The sequence below is a fragment of the Tachypleus tridentatus genome, chromosome 6 (assembly GCF_004210375.1).
Source record: "Tachypleus tridentatus isolate NWPU-2018 chromosome 6, ASM421037v1, whole genome shotgun sequence".
NCBI lineage: Eukaryota > Metazoa > Arthropoda > Merostomata > Xiphosura > Limulidae > Tachypleus > Tachypleus tridentatus.
The window spans coordinates 53,534,619-53,557,208 of record NC_134830.1 but is presented as its reverse complement, the minus strand read 5'-3'; the positions used below and the strand labels follow the sequence as shown (position 1 = coordinate 53,557,208).

At 36.6% G+C, this 22,590-nt stretch overlaps 1 protein-coding gene across 1 annotated transcript in view; it reads right to left on the bottom strand.

Moving 5' to 3' along the window:
- Positions 1–22,590, bottom strand: part of LOC143251613 (reversion-inducing cysteine-rich protein with Kazal motifs-like) — a 93,592-nt gene that overhangs the window by 11,483 nt on the left and 59,519 nt on the right. The window contains exons 9-17 of the mRNA XM_076502882.1: positions 22,315–22,467; positions 18,556–18,652; positions 16,535–16,808; positions 12,134–12,270; positions 5,580–5,717; positions 4,785–4,979; positions 3,842–3,958; positions 1,844–1,925; positions 943–1,032 (exon numbers count right to left, since the gene is read on the bottom strand). Of these exons, the coding sequence (XP_076358997.1) occupies positions 943–1,032; positions 1,844–1,925; positions 3,842–3,958; positions 4,785–4,979; positions 5,580–5,717; positions 12,134–12,270; positions 16,535–16,808; positions 18,556–18,652; positions 22,315–22,467 (1,283 nt within the window). The remainder of the gene's footprint in view (positions 1–942; positions 1,033–1,843; positions 1,926–3,841; positions 3,959–4,784; positions 4,980–5,579; positions 5,718–12,133; positions 12,271–16,534; positions 16,809–18,555; positions 18,653–22,314; positions 22,468–22,590) is intronic.

The following is a 22,590-nucleotide window of genomic DNA, read 5'->3' as shown; positions in this document are numbered from 1 at the left end:
TAAATAAAAATTACAAGAACGAAGAGGTAAAATATTTACAACTGTGGGTAAGATAACTATATACAAGTTCATGCTAGAACAAAACCACACTGGACTATCTGCTGTGTCCACTGTGGGGGGAATAGAGTCCCAAATTTTAGCATTGCAAGTTCGTAAACTGTATGTGAGTCTCCAAAGCAGAGAAAAGAATGATAAACGTAAGATTTAATGAACCCAAGATCCTTTCGAGGTGTTCATAAAAACACACCTGTGTTTGTATCCCTTTTTCCAAATTATTTATACACCAACTGTTTTGTTGTTGTTTTTTGGAGGGGAGGATCCATAAATTCGTTAGTTGTACGATCCTCAATAACATGCCAGGGACCGGCATGGCCAGGTGGTTAAAGCATTCGACTCGTAATCTGACGGTCGCGGGTTCGAATTTCCGTCACACCAAACATGCTCGCCCTTTCAGCCGAAGGGGTATTATAATGTCACGGTCAATCCCACTAGTCTTACACTGCTAAATTTGGGACGGCTAGCATAGATAGTCCTCGTGTAGCTTTGCGCGAAATTCAAAAACAAACGATAATAACATACCACTAATGTTGCAGTTAGTTCTACCAGTTATAGCCTCCCAGTGGCACAGCGGTATGTCTGAGCACTTACAATACAGGGTTTCGAAACTCGTGGTAGGCAGAGCACAGATATCTCTTTCTGTAGCTTTGTGCTTAACTACAAACAATCAAACAAACCCACCAATGTTACTTTAATTTTTGGGAGGGATCTACTGGCACGTAATATACGAGGATCATCTACTGTATGCCTCCAGAGGGCGTACTTATTATGTTTTAATAAATGTTGGAAATAAATATATAATTCCATAGACTTTTTCACGCACATTGCGACGTATTTACGCTAGATGAAAAACGAACTTGGTTGATTCGTAAAAATATATCCTACTTCTGATACTGAGGACAAGGATCAGGTTCACAAGGGTCAACGGAGGAGCAGGCCCCGAAATGAAACTGGTTATCTTGAAGACCACCGCATCTGTAACAGAAAAACATACAAAACTATCAAAGGCTCGCAAACCGTAAGCTGATATTAATATTCTAAGGACGTTATCAAAATAATAAACACTTCGATCTAAATTATGGCTATTAATATCTAGTGTGTCTGTTGTTCAGCTTTAAGCCACACAATGATTTGTTTGTATTATGCCCACCACAAGTATCGAAAGTATCGAAATCCTGTTTCTAGCATTATAAACCTTCAGACTTACCATTAAGCCACAGAACTACTCGAGTTGTTTTGCAAACTGTTAGATTAAAAACGTGGTTAGACCAAAAACTTGGTCAGCGGTAAATTTAGGAACTAAATTCAAAATAAATAAATAAGAACAATACTTATTCAAAAATTATCACAAAACATTCTGAAGGTCTCGAAATAAAGAATGGCAAAGATGTTCTGATACCAGTTTCAGAGGGAAAAATATTTCTATTGTGAGTGTTGGAAACAAAAACAAGTACCAGAATAAACAAATATAACTTTATTTATTGAGTGGATTATTTTTAAGGAGTAATACGGGTGTTTAGAAGAAATAACACTTCATTATAACAGTTCTACTGCACAGTCGCGACATAAATGTTTAGCACTAAAAGTATGTTTACAGCATTCGTATTTTAGTTCACACATTTTCACAGCCACAACAAAATACACTTCTACTAAATCATGTCGGAGGAGAAAATATTCATAAGTTTAAAGTGATAAATATAATAACGATTTTATTTATTGAATGTATTATCATAAATAAACATAATTACGTGTTACTATTTTACAGCGATACCTATAAAATAAATACCTGGCTGAGCATGCGCTAGGATACGTCTTGCCATTAATTCCACACACGGGGACGTAATGCCTAGGGCAGTTACAAGGTAGGCCTGAAAAACGTGTTTATATTCTAAACAATGAGCTAGAAATACGGTTACATTTGGAAATTAAATTAAAAATAATTATGAAACTTTCACTGTTTTGACAAGTATGATTATTGATATTTAAACTTTTCAATGCCCATTTAATAAACATTTTGTTTATTTGCTGTATCTATTATAAATATATTGGTACTTATCCGATGTTATAATGTAAAGGCTCCTATATTTGATCATGAAACTTATAATTAACATTGAACATAAGATACACTTGTACTCTGATAACAACCTCGATTAATGTTTTTTTTTTTAAGTTAAATTACGATATAAATGATAAGAAGAGAAACAAATAACAACATAATAATAAGTTATAAACAAGAAAACAGTTTAGAGGGTGAAGGTAAGCCTTGCACAAGTTAAATTCCTTTGGTGGGTCAGTGGTAAGTTAAGGTAATTACAATGATAAAATCCGGGATTTTATTTCTCGCGGTGGACAGGAAACACCTAGCCCCATTGTCTAGCTTTGCGTTCAAGCGACGAGAACAACCAAAAATGTTTCAAAAAACAGCACCAGCTTTGGAACGGGATATCTTGTCATTTGACATTACCTTCAACTTGTATTGTTGTTACATTGTTTGTTTTTTGTTAACGGGTTCTTTCAAATTATCTGGTGAAAATAATTCAGAATATAGTCAAAATAAATAATAACAAATTGGCTTATTTTTCCTTTCCAGTTTGTACACTCTTGAATACTGTGTTAATTTTAGGCCACATTTACAAATGATGCAAACTGCACTACATTAACTTAAAAACTCGACTTATTTGTATAATGTAACTCATTATGCGTTTTAGTTAACACAAATCCAAAAACCTAAACACACTGACTGATTTACTCTACCACCTAAAACCGAAATTTATATTATTCAAATTATACTGTCTAATATACTAAACATTTTGATGTCATATCCCATAGAACATCCTGATACATCATAAATATCATCATTTCGACCCGCAATCTTTTCTACCTACAAAGAAATTACTACAGTTGATAACAATGAGACAGGCCTAATTCCTCTAAAGTAGTCCTGGTGGTATATAACTCTTATCTCACAGTCGAGGAACCCACTTGAGTAAATATACAGCTGAAACGACAGATACAAATAATAAAAAAACTTTAATTTGAATCACGAAACAAGTAGTAAAGTTTCGATCTGCTAAGGTTATCATCAGGTTATTCTTATCCTTGACAATATAACGGTTATTGATAACGTGTCGTAGGTATAAAATTGTAGGGTGTGTTCCACATATTTATTTGTATTACTATTGTTGTTGTTTTGAAGTTAAGCACAAAGCTACACAGTGTGCAATCTGTGTACTGCCCACCATAGCTATCGAAACCCGGATTCTAGCGTTATAATTCCGCACACACGTCGCTGACTAAAAGAATTGTCTGTTTGATGGGTTTTTTCGAGCAAAGCTACACGTGATTATCAGCACAAGCCGTCCCTAACTTTGATGTGATTGATAAAATAAAAGGCAACAAGTCAACACCATGCCAACCCTTAGACTACCCTTGTAAGATCAAACAGTGGGATTTAACTGTTATTGTTAATAAGCCTCTGGGTTAATAATGGGATCTGAACCACTGAATCTCAGACCGACAGTTCAACACATTAACTACAGGGCCGCGTTCGGTTCCGTTATGGAAGCAATATGTTATCTGTTTTGGGTCTTTGAAGTATATCCTGAATATATTCAGTTTATTTTTCCCTTATGATGTAACTGAATTTTGTGAAGTTATACACTATTCCGGACAGTCCAACAGCACTTGTCATCTTGTACGTTATGTTCCAAGGGCAAGATTAAAATCATTTACGTAAAATAACAGAATTGTTTTAAAGGAAGGAAACATATTTTACTGAGCTTACCAGTAACAGAGGATTGTTCCAGCTGTGTATTATCAGGACAAGATCGCTGAGAACACACGGTCTCGCCAGAGAAACATATACACTTATTACAGCTGATGTAGAAGCGAGAACTGTGAGCTAGGATATGCACATAAAAAGTTTCAGATATAGTGAATAATTAACCGCATCACATAAATACATCATGTGACTATCAATTTCGCTATTGAAAGAAACATTTGTTGTTGTTTTTAACTCTTGAATCCTTGATATTTTATACCCCAAGTAGATTGTTTGTTTGTTTGTTTGTTTGTTTGTTTGTTTGGGAATTTCGCTACTCGAGGGCTATCTGTGCTAGCCGTCCCTAATTTAGCAGTGTAAGACTAGAGGGAAGGCTCATCACCACCCACCGCCAACTCTTGGGCTACTCTTTTACCAACGAATAGTGGGATTGACCGTCACATTATACACCCCCACGGTTGGGAGGGCGAGCATGTTTAGCGCGACGCGGGCGCGAACCCGCGACCCTCGGATTTCGAGTCGCACGCCTTACGCGCTAGGCCATGCCGGGCCACCCCAAGTAGAAACTCGTTTTCTTCACAGTCATTCCTTCAGTCGCCATCTAGTGATATATATTTTCCCTACTTTTACGAAGCAAAGGTTTTAAGCTACCAAAACCACTGTATCTCAAAACGGTTGGTATGGGTATTAAAACCTTTGAAACGTTGTTCTCTACTTTATTTTAATAAAAGTTTTAATACATATACCAATCGTTTTGAGATATATTTTTACTTCAATTGGATTTCTTGCCATCACGTATCAAAACCTCTTCCACACTGTTTCATATATTCTCGAGATAACCATTTATCGTATCTGTTCTAACAATATACGTTATATACATGCTGAAAGTCACATGTCAGCAGAAAACATATGATACTATATTTATGCACTGAGGGCAAAAACTTACGTATCTTCTTTTCTCTCAACCAGCAGTTTCTCTGAGTTACACATGGCAGACTGACGCATTCTTCTAGTTCGCCCGAGGATGAACATTTACAGATCTGTTGCTCTTTCAGGCAGTGATATTCATGTGACACTTCCGGAACTCGAACGTACGATCCTAAGGGAACGACGAGATGAGATATTTCTCCTAACTTGCATCCTAAAAACACAAAGTACGTGATCCATGAAGAAAAAAGGCTTGATTTCGTGCAGTGGACACATCAGATAGCTTATTGTGGCTTTACTTTCAACTAAACACGTATAAAAACGTTACTAACCTGTAAAGTTCCCACCACATCTTTATCCGTTGTAAATGGTCTATAAGAAGGTAACTTTTAGGTGTTCTCTGTGCTGAACCATACCCGAATGATACAAATCTACCGGTGGGACACGGGTAGTTTAACGTGTCCGTATTAGATCTGCTTTTATTTCTTATCAACCAACATACTGTGGTTGAAATATCTACATGTTTAGCCCTCTAGTGGCTCATCGATGAGTCTCAAGACTCACAACAGGTTTCGATACCCTTGCTTGACACAGCACAGATAGCCAACTGTGTAGCTTTGTGCTTATTAACAGCAAACTAAACTATGATTAGCTCGTTGTGTTACCTGAAGTAGTCAAGAAGTCTCATATTTGAAAGGAATTTATTTTGTATAAGAAATTAAAGATTATAACTGAAATTATCAAAAATATCAATTTGTTACTAATATTTTATAAAAAACAACATTACTAGTTTTAATTCAGTTGCGACACCTACCTGGCAGGCATTTGTAAGGAAAACATGGCCGACCGTGAGAACAGTCTCTGTTCACTACGCATACTTCATCGCTATTGCAAACTCCCGGTATACACGGATGTGTCACTTCTGCTGCTGCTCTGATATGGCCGCTTTCTTCTATAATGTTGAAAAGTTAGTGATTTTAGACAAATAACATTATACCACACAAAAGCCACTACATTTCTTTATTCTCGGAAAAAATAATCACATGTCCTGTCTAAGTTTCAAATTAAAGATTGTACTAAATTGCAGTAGATACAACCACCAAGATATCAAGATGCGACCAAAACAGGATCACCTTCTATAATATAATCGTTATTCAAAGCGTATTTCTCATGAATGTGCTTCAGTTTACCTATCATATAGTATATTATAAGCAACTTGCTGTGGACATGAAAATCAACAACACAAGCTAATGTGTCAAGACATCCAACACAAATCATTCCTCGGTTCAGATGAACTTTTAAACACGTGCAGCGAATTTTTACTATTAAAGATTTTGCTTAAGGCTGCAGGTCAATACAGCCAATGTTTGAGGAAACTCAATACTTCTGGACTCCAAACTCAGGTTGCAGCCCCAAAGTCACTCCTGTCAGCTGTCAACATAAGTCGTTGTACCTTGTAGATCGAATTTGGGGTGAAAATCAAAATCACATAGAGCAATAAATTTTATTTATAGTTCTTTCCTTCTGACAGACGTGTGTCAGTTTTACAAGATGAAGAATGTTGTGGTTTTCTTTTAGACAGACGTGTGTGGGTTTGTAAAGGTGTAGAAGGTTGTGATATTGTTTCAAACAGACGTGTCTGGGTTTGTCAGGGTGAAGAATGTTGTGATGTTGTTTCAAATAGACATATTGGGTTTCTAAGGGTGAAGAATGTTGTGATGTTGTTTCAGATAGACATGCTGGTTTCTAAGGGTGAAGAACGTTGTGATGCTGTTTTATACAGACGTGTGTTGGTTTGTCAAGGTGAAGAATGTTGTGATGTTGTTTCATACAGACGTGTGCTGGTTTGTCAAAGTGAATAATGCTGTGATGTTGTTTTAGACAGACGTGTGTTGGTTTGTCAAGGTGAAGAACGTTGTGATGTTGTTTCAAACAGACGTGTGTTGGTTTGTAAAGGTGAAGAATGTTGTGATGTTGTGTCAGATAGACATGTTGGGTTTCTAAGGGTGAAGAATGTTGTGATGTTGATTTAGACAGACGTGTGTTGGTTTGTAAAGGTGTAGAATGTTGTGATGTTGTTTCAAACAGACGTGTGTGGGTTTGTCAAGGTGAAGAATGTTGTTTCAGATAGACATGTTGGTGAAGAAGAATGTTGTGATGTTGTTTTAAACATACGTGTGTTGGTTTGTAAAGGTGTAGAATGTTGTGATGTTGTTTCAAACAGACGTGTGTGGGTCTGTCAAGGTGAAGAATGTTGTGATGTTGTTTCAGATAGACAAGTTGGTTTCTAAGGGTGAAGAACGTTGTGATGCTGTTTTATACAGACGTGTGTTGGTTTGTCAAGGTGAAGAACGTTGTGATGTTGTTTTAGACAGACGTGTGTTGGTTTGTAAAGGTGTAGAATGTTGTGATGTTGTTTCAAACAGACGTGTGTGGGTTTGTCAAGGTGAAGAATGTTGTGATGTTGTTTCAAACAGACGTGTGTTGGTTTGTCAAGGTGAAGAATGTTGTTTCAGATAGACATGTTGGGTTTCTGAGGGTGAAGAATGTTGTGATGTTGTTTTAAACATACGTGTGTTGGTTTGTAAAGGTGTAGAATGTTGTGATGTTGTTTCAAACAGACGTGTGTGGGTTTGTCAAGGTGAAGAATGTTGTGATGTTGTTTCAGATACACATGTTGGTTTTCTAAAGGTGAAGAACGTTGTGATGTTGTTTCAGATAGACATGTTGGATTTCTAAGGGTGAAGAACGTTGTGATGTTGTTTTAGACAGACGTGTGTTGGTTTGTCAAGGTGAAGAATGTTGTGATGTTGTTTCAGATAGACATGTTGGTTTCTAAGGGTGAAGAACGTTGTGATGCTGTTTTATACAGACGTGTGTTGGATTGTCAAGGTGAAGAATGTTGTGATGTTGTTTCAAACAGACGTGTGTTGGTTTGTCAAGGTGAAGAATGTTGTGATGTTGTTTCAGATAGACATGTTGGGTTTCTGAGGGTGAAGAATGTTGTGATGTTGTTTTAGAGAGACGTGTGTTGGTTTGCCAAGGTGAAGAATGTTGTGATGTTGTTTCAAACAGACGTGTCTGGGTTTGTCAAGGTGAAGAATGTTGTGATGTTGTTTCAAATAGACATGTTGGGTTTCTAAGGGTGAAGAACGTTGTGATGTTGATTTAGACAGACGTGTGTTGGTTTGTAAAGGTGTAGAATGTTGTGATGTTGTTTCAAACAGACGTGTGTGGGTTTGTCAAGGTGAAGAATGTTGTTTCAGATAGACATGTTGGGTTTCTGAGGGTGAAGAATGTTGTGATGTTGTTTTAAACATACGTGTGTTGGTTTGTAAAGGTGTAGAATGTTGTGATGTTGTTTCAAACAGACGTGTGTGGGTTTGTCAAGGTGAAGAATGTTGTGATGTTGTTTCAGATAGACATGTTGGGTTTCTAAGGGTGAAGAACGTTGTGATGTTGTTTTAAACAGACGTGTGTTGGTTTGTAAAGGTGTAGAATGTTGTGATGTTGTTTCAAACAGACGTGTGTGGGTTTGTCAAGGTGAAGAATGTTGTTTGTTTCATAGACATGTTGGGTTTCTGAGGGTGAAGAATGTTGTGATGTTGTTTTAAACATACGTGTGTGGGTTTGTCAAGGTGAAGAATGTTGTGATGTTGTTTCAGATAGACATGTTGGATTTCTAAGGGTGAAGAACGTTGTGATGTTGTTTTAGACAGACGTGTGTTGGTTTGTCAAGGTGAAGAATGTTGTGATGTTGTTTCAGATAGACATGTTGGTTTCTAAGGGTGAAGAACGTTGTGATGCTGTTTTATACAGACGTGTGATGGATTGTCAAGGTGAAGAATGTTGTGATGTTGCTTCAAACAGACGTGTGTTGGTTTGTCAAGGTGAAGAATGTTGTGATGTTGTTTCAGATAGACATGTTGGGTTTCTGAGGGTGAAGAATGTTGTGATGTTGTTTTAGACAGACGTGTGTTGGTTTGCCAAGGTGAAGAATGTTGTGATGTTGTTTCAAACAGACATGTGTGGGTTTGTCAAGGTGAAGAATGTTGTGATGTTGTTTCAAATAGACATGTTGGGTTTCTAAGGGTGAAGAACGTTGTGATGTTGATTTAGACAGACGTGTGTTGGTTTGTAAAGGTGTAGAATGTTGTGATGTTGTTTCAAACAGACGTGTGTGGGTTTGTCAAGGTGAAGAATGTTGTGATGTTGTTTCAGATAGACATGTTGGGTTTCTGAGGGTGAAGAATGTTGTGATGTTGTTTTAAACATACGTGTGTTGGTTTGTAAAGGTGTAGAATGTTGTGATGTTGTTTCAAACAGACGTGTGTGGGTTTGTCAAGGTGAAGAATGTTGTGATGTTGTTTCAGATAGACATGTTGGGTTTCTAAGGGTGAAGAACGTTGTGATGTTGTTTTAAACATACGTGTGTTGGTTTGTAAAGGTGTAGAATGTTGTGATGTTGTTTCAAACAGACGTGTGGGTTTGTCAAGGTGAAGAATTGTTTGTTTCAGATAGACATGTTGGGTTTCTGAGGGTGAAGAATGTTGTGATGTTGTTTTAAACATACGTGTGTTGGTTTGTAAAGGTGTAGAATGTTGTGATTTTGTTTCAAACAGACGTGTGTGGGTTTGTCAAGGTGAAGAATGTTGTGATGTTGTTTCAGATAGACATGTTGGGTTTCTAAGGGTGAAGAACGTTGTGATGTTGTTTTATACAGACATGTGTTTGTTTGTCAAGGTGAAGAATGTTGTGATGTTGTTTCAAACAGACGTGTGTTGGTTTGTCAAGGTGAAGAATGCTGTGATGTTCTTTCAGATAGACATGTTGGGTTTCTAAGGGTGAAGAACGTTGTGATGTTGTTTTAGACAGACGTGTGTTGGTTTGTCAAGGCGAAGAATGTTGTGATGTTGTTTCAAACAGACGTGTGTGGTTTGTCAAGGTGAAGAATGTTGTGATGTTGTTTCAGATAGACATGTTGGGTTTCTAAGGGTGAAGAACGTTGTGATGTTGTTTTAAACATACGTGTGTTGGTTTGTAAAGGTGTAGAATGTTGTGATGTTGTTTCAAACAGACGTGTGTGGGTTTGTCAAGGTGAAGAATGTTGTGATGTTGTTTCAGATAGACATGTTGGGTTTCTAAGGGTGAAGAACGTTGTGATGTTGTTTTAAACATACGTGTGTTGGTTTGTAAAGGTGTAGAATGTTGTGATGTTGTTTCAAACAGACGTGTGTGGGTTTGTCAAGGTGAAGAATGTTGTTTCAGATAGACATGTTGGGTTTCTGAGGGTGAAGAATGTTGTGATGTTGTTTTAAACATACGTGTGTTGGTTTGTAAAGGTGTAGAATGTTGTGATTTTGTTTCAAACAGACGTGTGTGGGTTTGTCAAGGTGAAGAATGTTGTGATGTTGTTTCAGATAGACATGTTGGGTTTCTAAGGGTGAAGAACGTTGTGATGTTGTTTTATACAGACATGTGTTTGTTTGTCAAGGTGAAGAATGTTGTGATGTTGTTTCATACAGACGTGTGTTGGTTTGTCAAGGTGAAGAATGCTGTGATGTTCTTTCAGATAGACATGTTGGGTTTCTAAGGGTGAAGAACGTTGTGATGTTGTTTTAGACAGACGTGTGTTGGTTTGTCAAGGCGAAGAATGTTGTGATGTTGTTTCACACAGACGTGTGTTGGTTTGTCAAGGTGAAGAATGTTGTGATGTTGTTTCAGATAGACATGTTGGGTTTCTAAGGGTGAAGAATGTTGTGATGTTGTTTTAAACATACGTGTGTTGGTTTGTAAAGGTGTAGAATGTTGTGATGTTGTTTCAAACAGACGTGTGTGGGTTTGTCAAGGTGAAGAATGTTGTGATGTTGTTTCAGATAGACATGTTGGGTTTCTAAGGGTGAAGAACGTTGTGATGTTGTTTTAAACATACGTGTGTTGGTTTGTAAAGGTGTAGAATGTTGTGATGTTGTTTCAAACAGACGTGTGTGGGTTTGTCAAGGTGAAGAATGTTGTTTGAGATAGACATGTTGGGTTTCTGAGGGTGAAGAATGTTGTGATGTTGTTTTAAACATACGTGTGTTGGTTTGTAAAGGTGTAGAATGTTGTGATTTTGTTTCAAACAGACGTGTGTGGGTTTGTCAAGGTGAAGAATGTTGTGATGTTGTTTCAGATAGACATGTTAGGTTTCTAAGGGTGAAGAACGTTGTGATGTTGTTTTATACAGACATGTGTTTGTTTGTCAAGGTGAAAAATGTTGTGATGTTGTTTCATACAGACGTGTGTTGGTTTGTCAAGGTGAAGAATGTTGTGATGTTGTTTCAGATAGACATGTTGGTTTCTAAGGGTGAAGAACGTTGTGATGCTGTTTTATACAGACGTGTGTTGGTTTGTCAAGGTGAACAATGTTGTGATGTTGTTTCAAACAGACGTGTGTTGGTTTGTCAAGGTGAAGAATGTTGTGATGTTGTGTCAGATTGACATGTTGGGTTTCTAAGGGTGTAGAATGTTGTGATGTTGTTTTAGACAGACGTGTGTTGGTTTGTAAAGGTGTAGAATGTTGTGATGTTGTTTCAGATAGACATGTTGGGTTTCTAAGGGTGAAGAACGTTGTGATGTTGTTTTAGACAGACGTGTGTTGGTTTGTAAAGGTGTAGAATGTTGTGATGTTGTTTCAAACAGACGTGTGTTGGTTTGTCAAGGTGAAGAATGTTGTGATGTTGTTTCAGATAGACATGTTGGGTTTCTAAAGGTGAAGAACGTTGTGATGTTGTTTCAGATAGACATGTTGGGTTTCTAAAGGTGAAGAACGTTGTGATGTTGTTTTAGACAGACGTGTGTTGGTTGATAAGAATGGTTGATACAGATAGCATCTATCCTATCTTAGACAGTTACACAAGCGAATATTTAATCTCTCTGAGACGTTTCGAAATGTTGAATGACAAACAGGAACGACAGACGCGGATATTTCATCACGTACGTACAGTGGCTTTATAGTATAATCAGAGCCAAGGCTGTGGTTAATATGAAAAGTGCACCCACTCACTACCTACTGGAATGAGGTCCTAACAAGAAAACACAACGCCCCCTATACAAGGTGTCTGTGTCGATACTTTGAGCCATAAAGTCTAAAAAAAATGCAGATGTAAGGCCTCGGAAGTAATAAAGATAAATATTTCACTGGTTTTAATTCGAACTTTTCCTCAAGGTTGACTAAATTATAAATGGTAGAAAATTAAGACAAATAATCCATTTTTATCTCTTTCAAAATAAACTATTAACGACACATAATATGATTATTCATGCTTCAAATATAACTATATTTATGACAAGGTAATAGAATGAAAATGTCAGATTTTCAAAACCTACCCAAATATGGTTTTAAGGATATACAAGGAGGCTCATCCCCTGGTGGCGAAAGAAGTTCACAGAGTGTTGTTGAGGTCTGGCCTGCTGGCACTCGACTGTAATCTACGCACTTATTCAATATATCAATACAGTCTCTTCTGAAAAATATATTATTTACTTTGTTCAGTATTAGAAGATTTTATGTGTCGCGACTGTATAAAACCAAAAATTTGCTGTTTTTATTTGTTTTGTGTTTTGAATTTTGCGCAAAGCTACACGAGGGCTACCAGCGCTAGCCGTCTCTAATTTTGCAATGTAAGGCTAGAGGGAAGGCAGCTAGTTATCACCACCCACCGCAAACTCTTGGGCTACTCTTTTTTACCAACGAATAGTGGGATGATTGATTGTTACATTATAACGCTCCCACGGCTGAAAGGGCGAGCATATTTGGTGCGACGTGGATTCGAACCCGCGACCCTTGGATTACGAGTCGAACGCCTCAACCTACCTGGCCATGCCGGGCCAGTTGTTGTGACCTAAGAATTACCAAAGGAGTCAAAATTGACCTTCACTGGATTTTCAAGACTTTTTTTAAAAAAATATTTATACAGCAATTTGTTTATGGATCTACGTCTTTAATGGTTACATTTTTTATAATAGCACAAAAATATCACAGAAGTGTGGCGATCTCTGGTAGGATATTGACGCAACGTTCATTTAGAAGGCTAAAGTGTTCAGCTTAGCTTAGTAGAGTCTTTCATTAAGTGTAGAGTTGGATCTCACACAGTTAATTAGGTAACATATTTGTTCAGAATTTCGCGCACAAGGGCTGTCTGCACTAAATTAGAATATCACTGCAAAATTATGAAATTAGACACTGGTAACCCTACACAACAGCGCTTCTCAACTGAGTGAATGGTTCACCCAAGGGTTAATTAATGAGATTAGTATCACGATGAATGAGTTGTAGTTTAACGTATGTTCAAGTGTTAATAAAGAATTATGCATCAGTTTTTTTTTCGAACTGGGGTGAGTGTAGTGAAAAGTTATCAAAGTAAATGATATTAGAAATGGTTGAGAAGCACTGATCTATACTATTAACTATAATAACGACAGATGTCTGATTTTCAAAACTTAACAGAAGGTACCAATATTAGTTATTTTAGCGCAGAGCTACAAAGTTGCTTATCTGTGCGCCATCTATGTTGTAACTTTATAAAGTTGTTACTGACTCATCGCTGGGAGGTGAAGCGCTAGAAACTGTGCTTCGATAGCCGTGGTGGGCAGAGCATAGATAGCCCATTACATAGCTCTGTGCTTAACTACAAAGAAACAAGCGCAGGGATGTAACTATTAATAAATAGTGCTCATTTTTAAGTTTTAATTGTTAAAATTAAGGAACTGAAAATAAAGAAAAGAATTGTTTATTTTACTATCAAAAATATCCACGATGGCGAAATGCAGTATTGACCAAAAAGCTTCACCGATACGAGCCATGAAGGTCTATATATTTTATATTACTTGTTTCCCTTTAGACGACAGCAAGAGGAAGAATACAGTGCCCTCTAGTAGTTACACTGCTAAATTAGGGGCGGCTAGCGCAGATAGCCCTCGTGCAGCTTTGCGTGAAATTGAAATTCAAAACAAACCAAACCTATACGACAGCAAAGCAAAGGAGGAAGAGGTCAAGTGCACCTGACCCTCCTGGGTATAACATATATACCCTAACAACGAGAGAGAAAGAGCAAAGTTGGTTTAGCTGACTACAATGTTAAAGTTGGATAGAAATATTTAATTACGGAACTAGAGTAAAAAAAATGTTTGCAGTAAAGTTTTGACAAAAGGGAAGTTAATTTTGAAGATGTATATGAACAAAATGTGCGACAAAATAAAGGTTACACAAACAGTATGTTACACAAACAGTATCAACTGTAACTAGTAAATAACGAGAAACAAACATTTTTTTTTTATGTTTAAGATATCAAAGAAGGAAGCACGAGCAAGTCCTACCTTGTATATATGACAAACATAAATTAGCGACCAACAAATTATTAATACAAATTTTTATCAGAAGTTTAAATTATAGCTCAGAAACTACTACTGAGCACCTAGACAATGTTCCACGTGAAATGAGTGTCTCGAGCTCGCTGCAAATGCGTTCTGTAGTTATGTAATGAAATAATGGTGAAAAAAAATGTCATAAAAACAAGAGTCCACTTTCACAATATTTTTATTTGTTCAAGGTATAGAGGGACTATGCACGATTTAATTTTTTTTTTTTTTCGTTTTCATCAGAATCAAATCGGGTTCAATACATTGTTTGAATTTCGCGTAAAACTACACGAGGGCTATCTGCGCTAGCCGTCCCTAATTTAGCAGTGTAAGACTAGAAGAAAGCAGCTACTCATCACCACCCACCGCCAACTCTTGGGCTACTCTTTTGCCAACGAATAGTGGGATTGATCGTAACATTATAACGCCTCCACGACTGAAAGGGCGAACATGTTTGATGCGACGGGGATTCGAACCCGCAATCTTCAGATTACGAGTCAAGCGCCCTAACCACCCGATCACGCCGTTCTCAGTTCAATACATTACAGAAGGACTTGGCAATACTTACTATAATTATAATGCACTGTGCATACAATCCATTCCTAATAATGTACACACCAGTGCATCTACTGTATAACTGCCCTAAGGGAACGTTCCCTTTCCCCGCGATTCGATCATTTGTCAGTTGTTGCTAAAACCACTGGGCTCTATTTAATATAAAGATTGCTCTAACATCATTGCGTACGTTAGCGGTTAAACCTTAAGGTCTTGTAGAATGCGTGATAGTCTCACAGGTGGATAAGATGTCTTATTAATCATTGGAATGTGTTGACCTCAGTAGTATATCTCACGCTATCATGACACCTGCAATGCTTCGAGCGTTGAGTACGGTTGCTTGCGCGGCATGGCCAAGCGTGTTAAGGCGTGCGACTCGTAATCTGAGGATCGTGGGTTCGCATCCCCGTCGCGCCAAACATGCCCTTTACGCCGTGGGGGCGTTATAATATGTCGGTCAATCCCACTATTCGTTGGTAAAAGAGTAGCCCAAAAGTTGGCGGTGGGTGGTGATGACTAGCTGCCTTCCCTCTAGTCTTAGACTGCTAAATTAGGGACGGCTAGCACAGATAGCCCTCGAGTAGCTTTGTGCGAAATTCAAAAACAAACAAAACAAGACTACGGTTGCCATACCCCAGTGTTTCTCAAACGCTCCCTAGTGTGTCGTGTATTGGTGGCTTGGGAGGAGGTCATTTGGCGGGAGAGTCTCAAAAATATGAGTTGCAGACGACAATAACTGAACAAGACTATCACTTTGCCCTCAAAGTTTTTGTGTTTTTTTTGCTCGCATTTATCATTCTTAACGTGAAGTTTCTCTTTTTTTTTGAATTATTAAAAACAGATAAAGAAAATATTGATTTTGCTGTTATCACTTGCGAAAATCATTTTAATGTGAAGGGGGAGGGCGCAAAGGAAATTTGCTGAGTTAGAGGGCCTCGCTATTTAAAGTTTGGAAAATACTGTGGTACATAACTTGAAAATTACTCCTGGTTACACTCCAGAGTCAGACGTAATTTATCTTTGAGAATCCAACTGCTTTACCAGCCTCGTATGTAACGACACCATTTTATTTCTTATTCAAGAACTCAGAAGAATATTTTCTGGATATTGTGAGCATGCGCATTTTCACAATTCATTTCGACGGATGTCAGAAAGAGGCAGAGATAAACATACTCAGTAAACATTTTGTGCAATACTACAGTTAAAACTTATGAACGTTTTCATAAAGGTCTAACGTTAGGTCTTGGAATAGCATTAGTTTATTTACTGATAGTATGAAGCACGGTAAAGTTTGGCCACAACTAAACTAAAGCGGAAAATGGACACAAATTGCATCGTTGATTTATTCTTTCATCGAATATAGGCTATACTTAAACATAGGCTTAACAAATGTTAGGCCTAAGGTTCGAACTTAAAGACTTGGGCTTCTGCGACTACAATTATTTTGTATTATTCTCAAAATAAGGTACTTACAGAACTGTTGCAATAAAAATGCTAATTTCACTGCAAATATTTTGCGGGTCTCTGTTAGTACCAGCTATATCAGAATTGTCTATTGTTAGAAGACACTTCCTTACTTATCCGGCACAAATGGTAATAGTAGTTTAAAATGTGGATTTATTCACAAAATCAAACAACGTATTTATTCGTGTTAACAACATTTGAAAATTCTTCTGATTGGATAGTTTACAATTTATCAATATAAACTAAGAATTTATTACTATTTTTTAATTAAAATGCAAAACTATAAATAATGTACGAATGAATTAACGTAGAAAATCTTTGAAAAACCTTCAAACAAAGAGAACAACCTACTTGCAAATCGTGTTAACGTGCGACCTCTGGTGACAAGGTTTAATTTGCAAAACACAAGCAATGGCTTTCCAAGTCTCAGGGTAGCAGGTCTTAATATCTAATATTGGTATATCCATTAAAGGTAAACGGATTACACCTTCACGCCACAATCCCACGTCACTGCGTGCGGCATGATCTGCTCCAATGGCGCAATTCCGAAACAGCTGCGTAGGCCGATAATTGAAGTTTGTGCAGTAATCAAGCCCTTCACATCCCAGCTCACACGGTTCTTCCGCTGTTCGAAAAAAATAGTCCTAAATCAAATCTTGTGTTTTAGGCTAAAACTAAACTATCTATACACTTACTTATCTATATCAGTCGGGAATTTAAATACGAACTTATCAGAAATGTTTATTTTTTCTGTTTTATTATACCAATACTGTCAAAACTTCGTTAAATTCCAAAGAATTAGGGTTCATTACCACAGCTTACTAATCTTACACTAAGTATATTTCTGTTAATAAATCTACAAACACACAACGCGAAAAATAAAAGTCTTCCTTTCCAGTGTGGCTTAATGGTCGTATTGTGCATTTAAACGTCCATGATTCACGTTCTGTGTCCCAGAAAAGTAGACAACACTTTGAGGTCGAGGATGTGTTATGAAAATTGTCGGTCGAATCCCACAACTCGATTAGTATAACCCAAAAGTTGGCGGTGGGTGCTATCTTTACTGTATTTTATCAGTTGGAGATCAGCAATAGCTAGATTACCTTTCAAAACAAATAAACAATTAGCAATAAGCCTTATTAAAAATAAGTTATATTCACATTACCATAATTCTACGTAATTATATAATATAGGCTTCATTCCGTTATATTCATCGTTACACATGTAATACTCACTAGTCATTACTGATGTAATAGTCAGTGGTCGTTACTGACGTAACAGTCAACACGACTGTGTGGTACCTCAGTATGAAGGATCTATGTCACAGCTGTTTATCGTGAATATAATATCTGAAGTAACGACTTGTCGTGATTTGTTTTGTTATAGAGTCAGTTCTATCAGAAGCAGGGTTTTCACCTTTACATGTTAAGGTCAACAACAGTAGTTATCTTTAAAAAACCTTAGGAAGTCAAGTGGTTAGTAAAAGATGCATATTGATTTTTCCACAAAACTACCCTAAGACTATGTGCACTAACCCTAAAGTTGAAGTGATAAATTAGAGGAAAGTCAGCTAGTCGTCAGCACCAAATCCTGGGCTACTCTAACCGAATATTCAGATTTGACCTTAACTCTTATACTACAGCCACTGCTTCTCTTATGGAACCATTTATTCACGGTCGTAAATAAAAATCCAATGTTTCTTTGATATATAAACTCATCTCAGATGATTTAGTTAATTAAATAAACAATGAATCAGTAACATTTGTAGGATCTTAGAACATTTGCACAAATAATTCATTAGGTGTTAACTATGCAGTAACAAAGGAAAATGAGTTTAATATCAGGGTCGTCTAATCATTTCTGACAATAACTCCATACAATAATTAAAATTTACTGTAATTATTGAACGTTCTTAGAAACCATAATGTAACATATATGCAATTTAACTTATATTTATATATTGTACTTATCAACAACAAAGCTATTTGTTACCGTCATAAATTTTCAACTATTGACTAGAGTGACGTCAGCAGGACCTTACTGACCACATTAAGGGATTGACTTTCTCTCTTATAATTCGCTTGTTTAAATTTAAGCAAAAGACTGCTCAATGGGATTCCTGGGTTTTGCCAACAACAGATATCGAAACCCGGTTTTTAGAGGTATAAATCCGCTGTGCCACAATGGGAGGGCACACTTATAACACATCCAGCTGCTTAAAGTGCACGGAGGAGATATTTTATGGTCAAAGAAATTTGAACCAGGATCGTCAGCTCCGAAATCCAGAGAAAGAGAGAGAAAAAATTGAGTAAAGATCAAACAATCTGTGTGAGTTTCATACATAAAACAATAAATTCAGTTTCAAGCTGTACCGTCAGCCAGACAATGCAGCAAGGTTGCCTCAGCTGGCTTATACTGGCATTGCTTGTGGAATTCTCTCCAAGTTGTCGTCCATTCGTTGGAAAATGTCTAAGGAAGAGAAAACAGTTTAAAATATTCTAGGTTAATATCGCAGTATTCCAAAGAATCTTAGTAAACATTGTAGGGTTAGAAATAAGCGCTGGGGAAGGGAGAGGTTGTAATTTCCCTATTGTAGTTTAGACAATTATTTGTATTATTGGCATGCTTACCTTTATTTTTATCGATTATTAAAACAGCTGTTGTAATTTGTTTATTTATTTGGTTTTATTTCAGGTGTGAAGCTGAATAATGCACTATTTACGTAGGTATTAAACCCCAAAGTTTAGCGTTACAAACCCTCCAGCCTACTACTATATTTTTGTAAAAAGAAAAACAGAGGTGCATAACACTTACTTTTACTGCTACACGTATTAACCTGTTACCTCATCTTTAGCTTTGTTTTAAGATCTCTAGAATAATTACTTTCCATGGAAAAACTAACCAATACTGCAGGGGAAGATAGGGTCAGACGCCCATCTTAACTTTGAATTCGGTTTTCACCAATCGAGATGAATGTCATGAAAAAATAAACTAAGGTTTTAAGGTAAATGTTTTTATAACTGACATTTCTAATTAAAACAAATACTGAGCACAGACTTTTTTGGATGGTGAAAAAATGCACTTGTCGCGATTAGGACCCGTTTTATCTACAAGGTAAGATAAAACGAATGTTTAATATTTGGTAAAATGATTCCATGTAACGTATAATAACTGTAATTTAAAATAAATTCAGCATTTAGAAAGTGGAATTTAGTTACTTATGATTTAAGTCCTTCCGTAGCCAAGTTGAGCATTAAACAAGACAATTCCGGAAAAGAAAGTGGGTACCAGTGTGGTGTACCAGTGTCTTACCCTAAACCTCTCATAAAAAAACTATTACATGTAAAACAAAAATAGTGAACTTGAATTACGTTACTGTTAGAGCTAGTTATAATTCGTCACAATTATTTGAAACCAACAAAGTGAGATTCCCTGAAATATGTAATTTATAACAAAAAATTAATATTGTTTACTCATCCAAAATCAACGTTGTCCAAAAACAAAATACTGATCTCAAGCTTTGACATGTATGCTAATGTGTTATGTACAACGTTACATGGACAATAGTTAACGTAAATAATTTTAGATGGCAGCACGTTAGAGCCATGCTAAATCAGGTCATTCCATAAGTAATGCCCGAAAATGTAATACAGAACGTGCATCATAATTTCTGCCTTTGTAGAAGGCTTTAATGACTAAAATATGTATTAGGACGTGTATAAAACGTTCAGAAAAATTAAAGAAACTAACCCAACTCCACTTTTTCAGATCATTAATCAAATAAACCCTTATGTAGATGGATGTGTCTGAGGAGCACATTAGGTATATAATGTTTTATGAGTTTAAAAAAGGCAATAGTGCAGCAGAAACTACATGAAACATTCAAGGTGTTTATAGCGCGGAGTATTTCAGTGAAAGAAAATGTCGTAGGTGGTTTCAGAAGTTTATATCAGCTGACTACATCTTAAGTGATGCGCCACGTTCAGGTCGTCCTGTAGAGTTTAATGATGACTTGATGCTGCCTGCACTTCATGAAGATTGTGCTGCAACAGTTGAAGAACTAGCATAGAAGCTTTATTCAACCCTTTCAACAGTTCACCGTTATCTGCAACAGCTTGGAAAGGTGTCAAAACTTAGAAAATGGGTCCCCCGTGATTTGACAGAAGCTAACCTTAGAGTAAAAGTGGACATTTGCACTTCTCTGCACTCTCGTGAACGTAACTCACCTTTTCTGGATAGGTGTGTGACTGGAGATCAAAAATGGATATTTTATACAAATGTTAAGCACCGCAGGCAATGACTTAGTGCAGGTAAACTGGCTAAAGCACAGCCCAAAATGAACCTCCACCCTAGGAAAGTCTTGTTAAGCGTTTGGTGTGATATTGTTGGTGTGATCCACTTTGAGTTGCTGCCATTCAATGTAATGATTACATCAGACTTCTATTGTCAACAGTTAGAACGCTTGAATGTTGCACTGAAAGAAAAGAGACCTACTTTGATCAATCGTAAAGGTGTTGTGTTACACCAGGATAATGCACGGTCCCATACAGCAAGAATCACATCTGCAAAGGTTGAAGAGCTAGTCTGTGAAAACTTTCCACATCCTCCTTATTCTCCAGACCTTGTCCCATCTGATTATCATCTATTCCGAAGTTTGCAGAACTATTTTAATGGAAAAGAGCTTGGAACACATGAAGATGTCAAAACTACCCTCTCTATGTTCTTTTCTTCCAAACCCGAATAATTTTATAGAAGTGGTATTCAAAAGCTTGTGAATCGTTGGCAGGAGGTAATTAATAATAATGAAATGTACATTATTGATTAAATAACATTAAAAGCGTCTGAAATCCTTTCTCCTTTTCTGAACCTAAAATCGAATATTACTTAAGGGATGACCTGATACAAAGGTGGCCGTTGTACCGAAGGGGACTGTCTTAACTTACTTTTACTGTAATATATTCAAAAGTGCTAAAATGGTGGACTATTTCTTCTGTTGCTGTTGTCAGTGAATTGCATAAATCAGCGAAAGTTAAAAAAGGCTACAAGTTAGTAATATTTTGATATATAAGTTTTGTCTTCATGGCCTTAAATAGCAAAGAATGGTATTGAATGAAGTAAAGCTAAACATAGAAATTGACTGTGTAACAGAAAAACACGTTTAATTTATTTTGTTTTGTTTTGGGGTGTATTTTTGGGGATTTCAAGTGCTGTATTTTGAAAATAAATTTACGATCTTTTATTTTAGTTCACGTGAAATAATAAAAAGACTACTAAAGTAATTCGAAAATATTGTATAAGAAACACGTCAAAGTTTCCTTTCTCAATATAATGAAATAAATCGGACAAAAATAAAATAACAGATTACACTATGTAATACAAAGTTTGTTCCTGGATAGTATGTGTTATTTCTTATTGCTTATATTGTAAAAGTACAGAAAATGGCCATTATTCCCTTTAAACTTTGCTTTTGTGACCTGGATAATTAAATTTAGAAATTAACTTATTTTCTATGTAAAAACGGGCAAATTTGTACATTTTTATTTGCATAAGGTCTGAATAAAACAGCATACGAATCAAGATTTATATGTATTTACACTAAAGTTATACAAAAATGTTTAGAAGTGAGTAGTTTTTCGAGATTTGCGACTGTAATGTAAGTCACTTTCATGTATCAGCCCCCAAATATAGTCTCCCACCGTGTTTTCGTTGTACGCTCCCAGGTCACAAAAGCAAAGTTTGAAGAGAAAAAATAGGCCTTTTCCATTTACTTTAGGCATAAGCAATTGGGAAATAACACTTTCTGTCAGGAACAAGAAAAAGTAAAAATTTTGTTATATAGTGTTACTGAAAGAATCATAAATAGTGTTAAATAATTCTACCGTATAAGTTGCACATCGTTTTACTGAAGTGATCTTCACAGTTTTGATTGTATCTCTTGTTTATTTTAATAGAGAAAACTTTAATAAATAACTACTTAATCTTGAAATAATTTGTTTTATTTTTGTCTGTTTAAACCCCATGACGACGCACACAGACGAAACTTCAGAGCCAAGTGTTAAATTCCAAACAAAACTATGAATATTCAGGTGCAATTCTGACGCTATCGGATGAGGTAAAACATAAATTCTTACCTTCAAACATAATCTTTGGCATACCAGAGTCACTGCACGATAACAGCAGAGTAGCTTGGCACTGTCCAGTCCATTGTGGTCCATTCTAGCGACAGTCCTTAGAGCAGGATTGGAAGAGTCTGCGTTTGCCAGAAAACATTGCCATAATACATCCTGGTATAGAGAATATACATATACAATAAATTAAATGTATCTGAATATAAGGTTTCTCAAAGCTTTTCTAGAATAAGCCCTGTTTATATTCTGTTACTCAGTACTTGTTTGTTTTTATCTAAA